We start from the raw sequence: 13685 nt of genomic DNA, 5'->3' as shown, positions 1-13685 counted from the left end.
AGGAACCAGTGAGGAAGCAGTGAGGAACCAGTGAGGAACCAGTGAGGAAGCAGTGAGGAACCAGTGAGGAAGCAGTGAGGAAGCAGTGAGGAAGCAGCGAGGAAGCAGCGAGGAACCAGTCAGGGGAAGCGCTTCTAGTTTGTCGCCCCCTGGTGTTCTGCCTCTGTAACTGCTCTCTAACCGGCGCCATGTTCAGCAGTCAGTTCTGTAACCATGGCGACCAAATGACAAATATCTGGCAGAAAATTGAGAATCCAGAAACTGCTAAAATCTTTTGAAATTACTGAAAAAATGATCCAGTCATTTATGAGACATAAACTCCACCACTCTGTAGCGCCCCCTGGTGTTGGATGAAGGGCCCCTCCCTTGTTTGCCATGGTTACCTTTCTCTCCAAAGATCCACCTCTTGTTCATGCTGGTGGTGAAGAAGACGGGCGACTGGGTGAGGCACATCAGCAGGTCGGTGACGGCCAGGTTGATGATGAACATGTTGGCCGGCGTGCGCAGGCTGCGGCTCCTGCAGGAAGCACAGAAATAAAGTAAATAAACAATAATACGAAAATGCAATACAAAATTAACAAAATAAATTAACCACATTTACACAAATAAAATTAATTAAAATTTTAAACAAAAAACAAAAAAAAACAAATGCATATATAAATAAAAACTAATAGAACTATAAAGAAATACATAAATAAATGAAAAAAAAACTTTTCTTGCATCATATTAATGCACATTTATGCCAGCAGGGGGCGCGTCTATGCTTTTAGGGAAATATTTACAGATTTAAAAGGTTTTGAAAATATTTCATGTTTCATTTGGTTTGAATAATTTGGTTTTTAACAGTTTGTTTTTAATGGACGTTCTCAGTCAATCATCTGAACTTCTTCATATTTTCAGCAGATTTTTGGCTGAATTTAAATGTTTTGACCAAATCTGGGCCAGAAATCCTGAAATGTTTATCATTTCAAGAAATAGATTAAAATTAATGTTAAAACTGAATACAGAGGTTTGATGTTGAACTGAGAAAACTACAGAAATGTATTTACAACAAAAATAATGTAAACTTTACAGATTGGATAAAATAAATATACATTTTTATTTTTAAGATCAAAACTTGATATTTTTTCCTTAAGTTATTATTTTTTCCCAGGTATGCTGTAACATTTTTGGTGTTGATTTAGCCCCGTAGTTCCAGGTTAAATTCAGGATTTCTGCCAAATCAGTTTTAAAAGTTTATCTGCAAAAATAAAATATTTCCTTGAAGATAAAAAAAAAAGACACAAATCAAACCAGATCAATAACAGCAGATCTGATCAATTTTTATATTTAGATACATTTATTTTAACTCTTTTCATCATTTTTTTAACTTTAAAGATGTAAATGTAACAGTATTAATGTGAATATTTCAGGTTTTCAGTTTGTTTCTGGGTTTCTATTTTAATTTCAGGATGAACTCGGTTCGTGGATCTGATGAAAGGATTCTGGATCAGAACCATCAGAATTAAATCTGCTGGTTTTCCTCTAAATAAACGTCGGATCGATGAAGCGGACGTCAGAAACCGGCCGGACTTCCAAGGAGGACGGATCGAATTCGCCGATCGAATCGCTCCTTAAAAACAAAGATGTTCGCTGAGGAGAGATGGATGGGCTGGGTCGATAAACGGAGGTGACTCCTTAACAGAACAAACACCTGTTCATCAACACACATAGGCGTAAATCCCAGGGAGGTTTGGGGTTTCCAAAGTCTTGGAAAAGTCTAGAATTGTCCCCCCAAAACAAATCATTAAAGAAACGTTTGCATTTAAATAATCTCAATATGAAAAGGCAAAAGAAACAAAAAACGAACTAAATCTGCCATTTATCTCAGAAAAAAATAATTTTTTTAGGTCCCCCCCACCATTATTAGAACAATGGTTCAGTCCAAAGTGTAGGCGCAGCAACAACAGCGCTGAATTAGAGCCACTGCAGAGAGGAGCTAGCTGTTAGCTGTGGCTCCGCAGCACAAACATAAAACATTTAAAAATATAAAATATTTAAAAAACATGCAACACCTTTTACTACTCAATAAGAATAAACACATTAACAATAAAAATCAGACTGCAGTTCGTCATTTTCTTACTTTGGCTGAATCGTGATGAGCTACCTCATTAGCTAAACTGCTACACTGCTTTCATAAACTTAAGCTTTTTTGTCAAAGGTAGCAAACATCTCATTCATATTTAACTCTTTAAGTTTTAGTTAATTAGAGATTGAAACGGGAGGGAGGGGCTGAGCAGGTGGACCAGCTCAGAGTGGGAGCCGAGAACAGATAGAAAAAAAAAACAAAGTTATGCCTTTATTTCTTTGTCTTCAATATAGAGCCTTTAAAACCACAAAATAAAATCTGAATATTTTTCTATATAAACCTTGGTGCTTTAAATGTTATGTTTAAGTTATGATACTTCCCAGATATTCATTTATATCTGCTTATTTGTTCTCAGTCATCCAGGACATGCCATAATTTAAAAAAGGCTTAAAAATAAAGCAGCTTAACAAGTTATAATTTAAATAGGCCATAACTTGTATTGGGAGCCATTTCAATAAATCAATGTTTATGGGGAATTTTAATAGTTACTCATTAAAGCTTTTTTTTTATTTAGAACCTTACATTTTTGCAAAGGTGTAGCAGAGATCAGATCAGTCAGAATGAACAAAACTCGCATAGAAGCAACATTTAAATTTTAGTTTAATTTCTCAATAGGAAGCTTACTGAGAAAAACACGTTTGATGTGCATCACTAGCCATTTTTGGTCCTGCAGCTTGAATGTGGTTTAAAAACTCTTTAAACATTTTACGTTACATTTCACTGTAACTTTGCCAACCCCGCCCCCAAAACTGGTCTTAAGAAATGTTCCTGTTTATGGTTCCCCCCAGGAATGAGATGGATCTACGCCCTTGCAACACATCTCTGATATCTGGGCTTTTTCTTGAGGAATTTTTCTGTTGTGAGAAAAATTACTCCTTTTAATTTTCACAAATAAATTCCTTCAGATCTAAGCTCTTCTTTTTTTTTTTGTGAAAAAAATCCTCCAAATTTAGTTTAAATTAAATAATTTCAAAATGTGAAACAAAAAAAGTCGCTCAGCCAATTGGATTCAGGAAGATTATTAATTTTTTTTTCTTAATTTAATAGGTAAGTAAAAAAATAAAGTTGTGGCAAATGCTAAATTCTTTATCTATACTACCTTTGTAGAACAAAGAAAAAACATCCAGCTTCCTGTTTTGTAATGTAATTATGAAATTATTAGTTTATTAAACCAAGCAGGTGATCACAAACATTTAAATTAAAATGTAACAACGTTTTGACGGCCTTCATTAACCACTGGACAGATTTGGCCATATTTGGTCGCAGGAAATGTTCTCTCTACCTGCTGAAGGCGTAGATCACCAGGAAGTTCCCGACCACGCCCGTGACGCCGATGGCCAGGATGACGGAGCCGATGGTGTAGTGGGCGTGGTCAGGGACGTCCACAGTGGGGAACGGCTGGGGGGGCGGAGCCAGCATCGCCACCTGGAGGAGAAACACGGCGTTACAGCTAGCTGAGGCTACATCGCCACCTGGAGGAGAAACACGGCGTTACAGCTAGCTGAGGCTACATCGCCACCTGGAGGAGAAACACGGCGTTACAGCTAGCTGAGGCTACATCGCCACCTGGAGTAGAAACACAGCGTTACAGCTAGCTTCATCTAGCTGAAACCTTCAGGCTGTCAGTCGAAGTTTAGTTTTTTTCAGTTGGTAAACTTCCTGCTGAACAGATCTGATCGTTACTCTGAGGAATCTGCTGTGAGATTAATTTTCCTTCTGATTTGCAGATGGTTCTAATCTCCGTCTGTTTCCCTCTGATGTCTGCTGACCTCATCAGGAGCTGATTGACCTTCAGCAGTCGGAGTTAATTACTGATGGATGAGATCTGATCATCAGATTGATCAGCTCTGCACTCTTCTGCTCATGTCTGCCCCACCAGACCTGTCCTCGTTAACCAACGCCGGGTCAGAAGTTTACATACGTCTCTGCTTGTCAAAACAATTAAGAAAAACATTGATTAGCTGATCAACTGATGAAGATGTCCTCCTCATCCTCGGCCTCTCAGGTGCTGCAGTCGGTCCTCCAGTCAGTCAGACATCAGATTTACACGCAGGCCCTGAATGCATCGCAGTAAACGTCCAATAAATCAAGGCAGAGCCTGTAACCTTGGTATCCTAGCAACCAGTGGCGAGGCTCGACATGCGGCGACAGCATCGTCTTCCTCACCATAATCTTCCTCCTGTCCCGCCTCAGGACCAGCTGTCAGGTTCAGTCCATCCTTCTGACGTCACATCAGGTGAATAAATGGTTATTCTGGAATTTCAAAACTAAACTTTAACTGATCAAATAAAGTCGTCAGGTTTTCTGTAGAGGCGTGAAAACTTCTGCTGATCCAAAACTAAGAAGAGTTTTTAATGTTTGTTTTGTTTTAAATTTGGATTTAAATCTGGTCTAATCTGAGAGGTCAGATTAGGATTAGAGTCGGTTTTCATTTCAAATACTTACAGTTTTAAAGTAATAAATTACATTATTTTCAATAATCAGATTGTTTGGTTCTGTTTGGGTCAAACATCCCGCTCCGACCCGGTTCTGTTCTGGATGTTCCCGTCTCAGCGGGTCGGGCCCTCTCCTGTCTTTGCCCAGAGGTTTCCTAATCCGTCCTGACTGCTGGACAGAAGGTCAAAGGTCAGCGAGACGCAGAGCGACACAGCAGCCAGAATGCTAGAGAGACAGAGGAGCTCGACCAGCAGGGAGCGCAACGTTTTCCGACAGTTTCAGACGTTTTCCGATGTTTTTAAATGTTCTTAAACATTTTCCAGATGTTTTCTTCGGACTGGAGTCAGGATTGGACGAAGCGGCTGAATGAAGCGGCCGCTCTGGAGGTGAATCATCGCTGCAGACCTTGGAGCTGAATTCCTCCCGACTCGTCTGATTGTTGCATCATTACCTCTGAGGCAGAACCCCTCTGCACCGGCTGGTTCTGGAGGTTCTGCTCACCGGAACAGCCACATGGGAAACATTTTACACATCTGAACAGGTTCTGAAATGGGCTTCATGAGCAGCTGCCCAGGGCGCTATCAGAAAGGGGCGCCAAGCACTAGAATACAACATCTGTCAGTTGAACAGGTTAGCTAGTGCTAGCACACATTAGCAGCTTCTACTTCCTCGCTGCTGAGGGAACATTTTACCGTCTGACATTTGAATCAGATCTTTGGGGAGAAGATTTGATTTAAAACGATTCCTGCTTCGATCGGTGAGCAGAGGATCCTCATGATCTACTCCGGTCTGAACAACAAACAGAAACACTAAAGTGTTTTCTCCACCATCTTTCTGCATCCTCCATTTTGTTTTCACAGAGATCGCCACCTGTCTGCAGATGATGAGTTTTCATCCATCTTTGGAGTTATTTAGGTAAGAATCATAAAAATGTTCAGAATTCCTCACCAAGTCGGACAAACGGAGATAAAACCCAGATACAGGAAGTCGACCAGTTGAAGGAAAATATCCACCTTTCTGTAAAACATGGCAACAAACTGCTGGCCAATCAGAACACACCTCTCTGTACTGGAGGAGGTTCTACAGAGTTCTGGACCCAGACTGGAAGCAGATGCACTCCACACTTTTCAGATCTGGATTGTAAAATGAAAATCAACATGTTTCCTTTAACTAGGACCTCGGCGGCTGATCAGAGGGTTCTGCAGTAAACCGTGACTAATCTTCCTGTTTCCACGGAGACCTCCCAGTCCGGTGCCGCAGCCGACCCGGTGGGTTAACGCGCCGCTGAGGCTGCAGGAATGTGAGCGACTCGGAGGAGCTCAAACAGCTCCATAGAAGGAGGACCGGCAGGTCCAACGGGTCGGAACCGCCTGCTTCTCTTCTCTGGGTCAGCAGCCACAATGGCGCCTCCTACTGGCACAACGCTGGAAGGTCAGCCTCAATCAGGCTGTTTTATTACAGATAAAGTCCAGTTCAGAACGTTTAACTGGTTCAACTGGTTTAACTGGTGAGGAATAAAAGAAAAGCCCAGACCCTTCACGCCTCACTGCTGCTGACACAGCGACCCTGAAATAAGCTGCAGCCATGAAGGAATGTGGGCAGAACCAGAACCAGAACCCGAGCACCGGATGATTAAAGCAGCTCTGATGTGAACAACTGGAGCTGCATCAAATATCAGCAAATTATTACAGGCGGCCATTTTAGAAACGATGCCTGAAGTGAAGCAGGAAGTCCAGGCTTTAAGGTCTAAATGGCCTAAACAAAACATGTTCATTACATTTAGCACAATAATTAAAAAAAAAAAAACGGTTTTCAAAATTTACGAGGTTAGAGAAGAAGCACTTCTCTCAATATGTAAAACAATAAAAAATAATTTAAAAAAAAGTGTCGGTAATGTCCAGGTGTCCGACATGTTTTCACAAACAAACAGTTTAACTCGACAGTAGATATTTGTGAGTAACGTGACGTCAGAAATGGGACTAGCACGGGCTAGCATTCAGCGTTAGCTTATGCTAACTGACAAATAATGTTCAACAAATGAACAACAAAACCACTCAACAGACCATTATAAACTTACATCATCCGCAGATTAGCGAAGCACAGAAGCTTCAGTACCAGTATCCCGGTAAATCCTACCACGTTGATACTTTTCATCCTTCCTGAACTCAGCTGCTAAACTACAACTTTCTTTGGCAACATCGCAAAATGCAAACAAATGTCTCTGCTTGAAATGAAGCGACGCGGCTCTATTCTCCGTAACTGGGAGAAAATAACTGGAATCTGCACTACAGCCGATAAAACAACATTTTCCTTCTCCGGCCGTCATTGCGACGATAGCTTAGCGTCAGGAAGGAGGTGGGCGGAGCTCCACCTGGTTGCCAGGTGAGGGGCTGGACTTGGCTCGGGGTTGCTAGGTAACAAATTGTGACTCAACAGTTTTGAGATTTTTGAAATGTTTTCCAGATGCCAGCAGAGAATTTATTGATTCCATTTTATTTATTCAAAAACTCTACAGAGTTCTGGTCCAGATAAATTGCTCTGTTCTGCCTGAGGATTGTCAAACTAAGAACCTCTCTGAGTCAGAACCGGTTCAGTTCTGGTCATGTTGGACCGGACCACAAGCGTCTGCAGGGAGCAGGATGTTTACTGATGACTCTCATAAATATCTGCTCCAACCTGAACAATTTAATATTCGCTAATGGTGCTAACAGTTAATTTGCTAATAGTGGAGCTAATTTTTCGCTTAGCGTTTTTATAACTTTATACACATTTAGCATACTTAGTTTCCTCTAAGTTAATTTTTCAGCATAATTTCTAAAGCGCTAATTTACTCAGTTGATTAGAAAGTTTTCAGTTGAATAAAGTCTGACATCTGTGTTTAATTACTCTTTAAGTAGTTAGAGGTTTATATTGATGCTCTTATTTTGAAATGTGTTTACGCAGCAGTTCCATTTCCTCTCTTCACGTTCTCCTTGTGACACTTGGTGGGTATCAACGTGGTTAAGTTTAGCGCATTAGCATTAACTTCCACTCCATGCCATGTTGTTGTAGCACTTTTATGCCAGCAGAAGTAATGTTTGTGATTAGCGCATTAGCATTAGCACAGGTAAGGTAAGGTAATTTTATTCATATAGCACATTTTCAGCAACAAGACAATTCAAAGTGCTTTACATGAATTAAAAGGAAATACAACTTTCCTTTTAGCTTTCCACAGCTAACTTTTTAGCTAGTGGTGAGAACTAGTTACATCATTTATATGGAATATAACTAAGCAAGAAGAACCATGTTGTTCTGCAAGTCAAGGGTCACCGTGGTGACGTGTCTACAGTTAAATCTTTTCTGTCACAATCAGTGGAGGCTGCAGATATGGCGCCCCTCTTCCTGCCGCCCTGAGGCAATCACCCTAATGTCCAGGTACTCAGCAGGACCCACTCCTCTGCTGCACATGTATACAAATACTAACAAAACATTCAGAAACAACCGAGATAAGATATGTTTTACTTTCTATTTCTCAGACGCCCGTGTCTAACACCACCCTGGGCAGCTGCCCATTTAGCCCTCATCAGGAAATTCAGGACCTGAATCAGCACCGATGTTCTGTTACAAGTCGTGACCTAAAGACAGGCTGAATGTTTATCCTTTTAAACAGAATTATTGATAAAGTTCACATTCAGACCTGATGGTCCAAATAATCAGAACAGAACCAGAACCAGCAGCCAGGCAGTGGAAAGTTGGCAGGAAGCTGTGGAGCAGCAATCACTGAGCTTCAGCAACGCATCGACTGATGTTCTGAGAACAAATGTCAATAAGAGAGCAGCGGTTGGAGAGGACAGCCTGAACCCGGAGTTCTGCAGGTTCTGGAGCAACAAGGTGAACCCAAACTGGACCCACTGAGCAACAAGAGGAGGAAACCCACAGAGACAGAGAACCTGAGAACCAAAAACTCTGAATATAGGTGAATCAACTGAATGAGCAGGTCCAGTTCTACTGGTCCAGTTCAATAGATTAAAGTTCTAATCCAGGTGATTAGAAAGAAGATGTACCATTGCTAACTATGTTTTTATTCTGTTGCCCTTATCTTTAGTCTCAATTTAAAACAAAAATAAACTTGAAAAAAATAAAGAAAGAAGATGAAACTAAACATCTGAACCTCCTGATCTCCTGCCTTCAATAATCATTAAAGGAAGATTTCCTCATTTAAATAAATTCAATCTGATCTTCAGTTCCTGATCTCTGATGTCAGAGTGAATCAAATCATTTCATCTGATCAAAACCTGCAGCCTGGCATGATCTAAACCTGATCTAAACCTGATCTAAACCTGATCTAAACCTGATATAACTCTCTTCCATCATCTCCCCTCCTCTCTCCTCTCCTCTGATCCCAGTGAACTTGCTCACCGTGGGTCCGGCCACTCCGTGGAGGTGCAGATCGTGGATCCGCTGAGCCGAGCCTGGCTCGCTCCACGCGGGAACCGTGGACAGCGCCAGAGTGTCCGGAGCGCGTGGAGTCCGCAGGAGGAGCTGGATCCGCGGGAGGCCAGCAGCGGCAGCGGCGGAGGAGGAAGAGGAGGAGGAGGACTGCTATCCACCGCTCTCTCTCTCTCTCTCTCTCTCTCTCTCTCTCTCTCTCTGGAGCCCCGCCCCCTTTTTCCTCTGGCCCCGCCCCTCCGCGCTCTAACCTGGACAACAGGTGAGAAAGGTGAACCAATCAGACATGTGTTGCCCTTCTGGAAACATTTTCAGAAGGGCAACAGGCCGAGCCAAGATAAGTCCTCCATATCTCCAGGTCCAATCGAACACGCTCAGACAGGGGGTGAAATTACTTTTATACATCTGATCAAAAGCGGATGTGATCTGGATCCCTAAATACACAAAACGCTCTAGGAGCCACTGAAAGGGGAAGGAGAGGCAGTCTGGGGTTTTTGTTTCAAGATACCTAAAGGCATAACCTCTGATTAGTTGAAATTGATTTTATAACCTGAAATGTCACTGAATTTCTTGGTGTCTCAATGAGGGAGGGTGTGGATGTTTCAGGCTGAGCCATTACCAGCACATCATCAGCATAAAGGTGATGTCCAAAGGTCAGGCCGCATATGCTCTCACCGCGCTGCAAGGAATCTGTTCTTAAATCTAATAGTTTTTCAATTTTTATCAGCAATTCATCGAATCATAAATTTAATCTGGAGAGAAAAACTAATGTGATAAATACAGAGGAAAAACTGTCAAAATGTGACAATAAAACATTCAGGAGATCAAAATGAATCTCAACATAAAGGAGGAAAAATTAATCAGAACTAAAGGAGAAAATAATTATCTATTTTTACAGTGTTGGTGGCCTTTATGTGGAAGTAGTCCGACAGCAAACAGGGTAATGACAGCGGGGGGAGACATGCGGCCAGGCCGGGACTCGAACCTGCGGCCGCCGCCTGAGCCTCCGTGTGGGTCGTGTTTCGCCCCGGCGCCGCCACAGCAAACCTAAAGATCTGTTTTTACCTGAACGCAGCAGAAAACCCTCTGGGGTTCCCCTGAAGGTTCTGGTCCGTTTCTGCAGGTTCTGGTTCTGTTTGGTGGAGCTCGAAGCTTCACTGGTCGGGCAGCCAGCTGTGTTCCCGATGTTGGATCAGAACCGATCAGAACCCCGTCCCTCCTGCTGGTGGCAGATCAGGACGCCACGACGACGAACATCTGTAAAAACATCCAGAGGATCCAGATGTTCCTCCACCGAGGAACGAGTTTACTTTTCAATAAAAATGTTTGTTTTGGTTTGAAATCATAAATAAAATCTGAAAAAATGATCTCCGAAATGATCAGTCTTAATCTAATTAATCCAATCTTATTAATGCGGCAGATTTCTAGATAAATAAACCCAGAAATCATAAAGTTGGACGTTAAATATCAAAACTTTAAATAAAATCTAAACTCTGTGGTTCCATTAATACTGGTTTTACTGGGAGAGAAGCTTGTGGAGGGACTGGGAAAATAATAATTAATAGTTTAAATGTTGATGAGAGAGCAGCTGCAGGTGGTCAGTTCAGATGCAGGTTTATTAAAAACATTTTGGATTTCTAATCATTTTTGAGAAATGTAAGAAATGTCCCCCTCATGTTTTTATTTTATTCTTTTTTACTGGTTTTATTCTCTGTTTGCTTTTTGTCTCTTTGCTGCTGTTGTGGAGAATTTTCCCCATTTTGGGACAATAAAAGATTTTTCTCGTTTCCTGGAGTCCGGACCGAGGCGCCTGCCCGTTCCTCTCTCTGCTCTGGAGGTTCTGGTTCTGGTTCCTCCTGGGTCTAGTTTGGATCTTGTCTGTTCCTTGTCCCGGTTCTGTTGGGTTTCTGGTTCTGGTCAAGGTGAGTTTGTAGAACATGACCTGAATCTCTGCAGTTTCATAATGTTCATCAGACTGATGGTTTCAGGAGCCGAACTGGGTCAGAGTTCAGGCTTAATGGTTCCGTTTCATAACTCCAGTCAGGCGGAGGCTCCATGTGTTACCTGCAGCCGCCGGCAGGGGGCAGCGGTGCAGCGTTTCAGAGCTACAGAGGAAGAAGAAGAGGCCTCTGGGTCCGATCCAGTCGGTCCTCATTGATCGGAACAAGAACCCAGAATGAGTGAAGACCTGCGGGCCGAGCTGCAGGACTTCCTGCGGAAGCTGGACATCCAGACCAGCTGCGTGGAGCATCCTCCGGTAAGAACCGGAACCGGTTCTGTTCAGGCTGTAGATGGAACCTGCAGATGGAACCTGTTGAATCCCAGTCCCGTTTCTGTCTTTTAAACTAAATCCTCCTTATTTGAACGTTTTGAACAGTTGACGGTAATAATAATTTCATATTTCGATGCCCTCTGACTCGCTCTGTAATTCGGCGCCACCTTTCAGCATCACGGACCTTCCTGTGCTTCAGTTCCAGTTCAGATGAAGTTTCTGCTTCTCCACATGAACACATACAGAGTGACCCACTGGGTTCGGTTCATCAGCCGAACCTTTCATCAGATCTGGATCACCTTCAGTCATGTGCTGGGAGGTTATTCTGGGATGCATTCTGCTGCAAAACGTCTTTAATCCAATAATCTGCAGGTTTTCGAACGGAATCATTTTTTTAATGTCAGATTTATTAACTTCATTGTGATTTCTGCTGAATCGCTGCTAAATGACCAGGTTTTATGTGCTAAATATAATAACATAAATTATTTTTCTGAACTTTTCAGAAACTTTCAGTTTTCATGACTGACTCGTTTTAGTAGCGCTGATCCATCTGGGCCAGGAGAGGGCGCCACATCATAACACACCCCATTATCCTGCTTCTTGATTTCCTAGAGTCCAACACGCAGCTGGGTCCAGCAGGTCATCCAGCGCTGCAGAGGCCCGGTACCGACCCGCATGTGTTGAAGCTGCAGGATCAGCTCTGCGAACTGGACCTGGTTCCGTTTATAACAACAGCATTAATTTGAGATATTCAGCCTCCATAGGAGGGAAAACTGGTGTTAATTTTACTATGATCTTAATTCATTCATAAATGTCACAATTTCAAGGTAAATATGTATTTAGCAAGGTAATTATTTAGTTTGAAGATGTTAACTAATATTTGGCTGAATGTTATATTATGGTATTTGCTAAATAAATATGTCTTTGTAGTTTGGTATATTCAGTTTGTCAAAGCTAAGTAATATTTAGTTGAAAGCTAAACATTTAATTACCAAACTAAATATTTCAGTCATTTATGCTAACTAATATTTAATTCGAAGCTAAATATTTAATTTAGCTTGTTTATTAAACATTTAGTTTGAAGCTGTGACATTTCTAAATGAATTAATGACTTGATAAAAACATGACTTTGGAAAATGAAATGAGAGAATTTAGCCGGTCTTATAAGAGGCTGAATAACTCAGATTATTGCTGATAATTTCTGAATAAGTTTATGAGCAGCAGCTCATATTAATTTTTGTTTCTGATGTAATTTTGGGGTTGATTTAATGAAGCTGGAGGTTTGATCGCCTCTAGTTCAGGTTTCCTCCCATCCTGAAAGTCGTGAAGTTGTTAAAGGGTCAGAAGGAAAACCTGGATCAGGAGTTTCACTCCTAGAACAGGTATAGTGACTCTTCCTCCAGGTAACTCTTCGTCGTCCTCCTCTTCGTCGCTGCAGGTGTTCACCGTGGAGGAGATGATGCCTCACCTGCAGGACGTGAGCGGCGCCGTCACCAAGAACCTCTTCCTGAAGGACAAGAAGAAGAAAGGCCTGTGGCTGGTGTCGGCTCGCCACGACCGCCAGGTGAGGCTGACTCCGCCTCCCGACCTCTGATTGGCCCAGTCTGACCTCTCTGTCTGTCCGTCTGCAGGTGAACCTGAACGATCTGGCCAAGAAGCTCGGCGTCGGCAGCGGCAACCTGCGCTTCGCCGACGAGGCCGCCATGATGGAGAAACTCAAGGTAGGTCCGGGTTCTGATGGCGGTTCTGGTGGGTCGGAGCGGACTCCATGTTGGATAACGTCTTCCTCTCCCGCCAGGTGGGTCAAGGCTGCGCCTCGGCGCTGGCGCTGCTGTTCGACTCGGACCGGAGCGTGCGGCTGGTTCTGGACCGGGACCTGCTGGACGGCGGCCATCAGCTGGTCTACTTCCACCCAATGACCAACAGCGCCACTATGGGGCTGCGGCCGCAGGACCTGCTGCGCTTCCTCAGGGAGACGGGTCACGAGCCCGTCCTGGAGAGCTTCGACTAGCAACCACCCGGTTCTGGAGTGGTCTTTCTGTCTTTCTGTCCTGAGCTTCAGGTTCGGAGTTGGAGGAAGCAGAACTTTGTAACACAACTCCTGATGGTTTTAGTTTGGTTCTAAAAACTTAAGCCTGAAGTCCAGAAACCCGACTTGGACCTCCAGGTTCTGGTTCTGGTTCTGTCTTCGGCCTCATTCTGTCTCTGGTTGTCAACAAGCTCACAGATAAACGTCCAGTTTTTATTAAAACCCGTCCACAAAGACGATCCGTCCGCAGAACCTGATTAAAACCCAAACTGAAGCAAAATGCCTGATGGAAGATTCCTCCATCGGGTCCAGAACCCGGTCCAAGTTCTACTAGAACCATGGGCGTAGGTTTGGGTAGGGACGGTAGGGACATGTCCCGACCAATATTCATG

The 13685-nt window shown here is 42.9% G+C and overlaps 2 protein-coding genes across 6 annotated transcripts in view; one reads left to right on the top strand and one right to left on the bottom strand.

Moving 5' to 3' along the window:
- LOC106957775 (melanopsin-A-like) overlaps window positions 1-9136 on the bottom strand; it is a 17963-nt gene extending 8827 nt beyond the window's left edge. The window contains exons 1-3 of one of the 2 annotated variants that reach the window (XM_015049241.1): window positions 8963-9136; window positions 3411-3553; window positions 384-517 (exon numbers count right to left, since the gene is read on the bottom strand). In XM_015049241.1, coding sequence (XP_014904727.1) covers window positions 384-517; window positions 3411-3547 — 271 coding nt within the window. In that variant the 5' untranslated portion in view covers window positions 3548-3553; window positions 8963-9136. Of the gene's footprint in view, window positions 1-383; window positions 518-3410; window positions 3554-6641; window positions 7019-8962 lie in introns of those variants that run through there. The other variant, XM_015049240.1, reaches the window with a different exon arrangement.
- A 1947-nt stretch (window positions 9137-11083) lies between these two features.
- prorsd1 (prolyl-tRNA synthetase domain containing 1) overlaps window positions 11084-13685 on the top strand; it is a 17131-nt gene continuing 14529 nt past the window's right edge. The window contains exons 1-5 of one of the 4 annotated variants that reach the window (XM_015049251.1): window positions 11084-11249; window positions 12703-12828; window positions 12896-12985; window positions 13063-13291; window positions 13432-13449. In XM_015049251.1, coding sequence (XP_014904737.1) covers window positions 11169-11249; window positions 12703-12828; window positions 12896-12985; window positions 13063-13275 — 510 coding nt within the window. In that variant the 5' untranslated portion in view covers window positions 11084-11168 and the 3' untranslated portion in view covers window positions 13276-13291; window positions 13432-13449. Of the gene's footprint in view, window positions 11250-12702; window positions 12829-12895; window positions 12986-13062; window positions 13530-13685 lie in introns of those variants that run through there. The other 3 variants (XM_015049252.1, XM_015049250.1, XM_015049249.1) reach the window with 3 other exon arrangements.

This window comes from Poecilia latipinna, unplaced genomic scaffold, assembly GCF_001443285.1.
Source record: "Poecilia latipinna isolate Pla-1442-1.1 unplaced genomic scaffold, P_latipinna-1.0 Scaffold936, whole genome shotgun sequence".
NCBI classification, from domain to species: Eukaryota; Metazoa; Chordata; class Actinopteri; order Cyprinodontiformes; family Poeciliidae; genus Poecilia; species Poecilia latipinna.
Note: the sequence above shows the minus strand (reverse complement) of the source record. Positions and strands in the feature narration are given on the sequence as shown.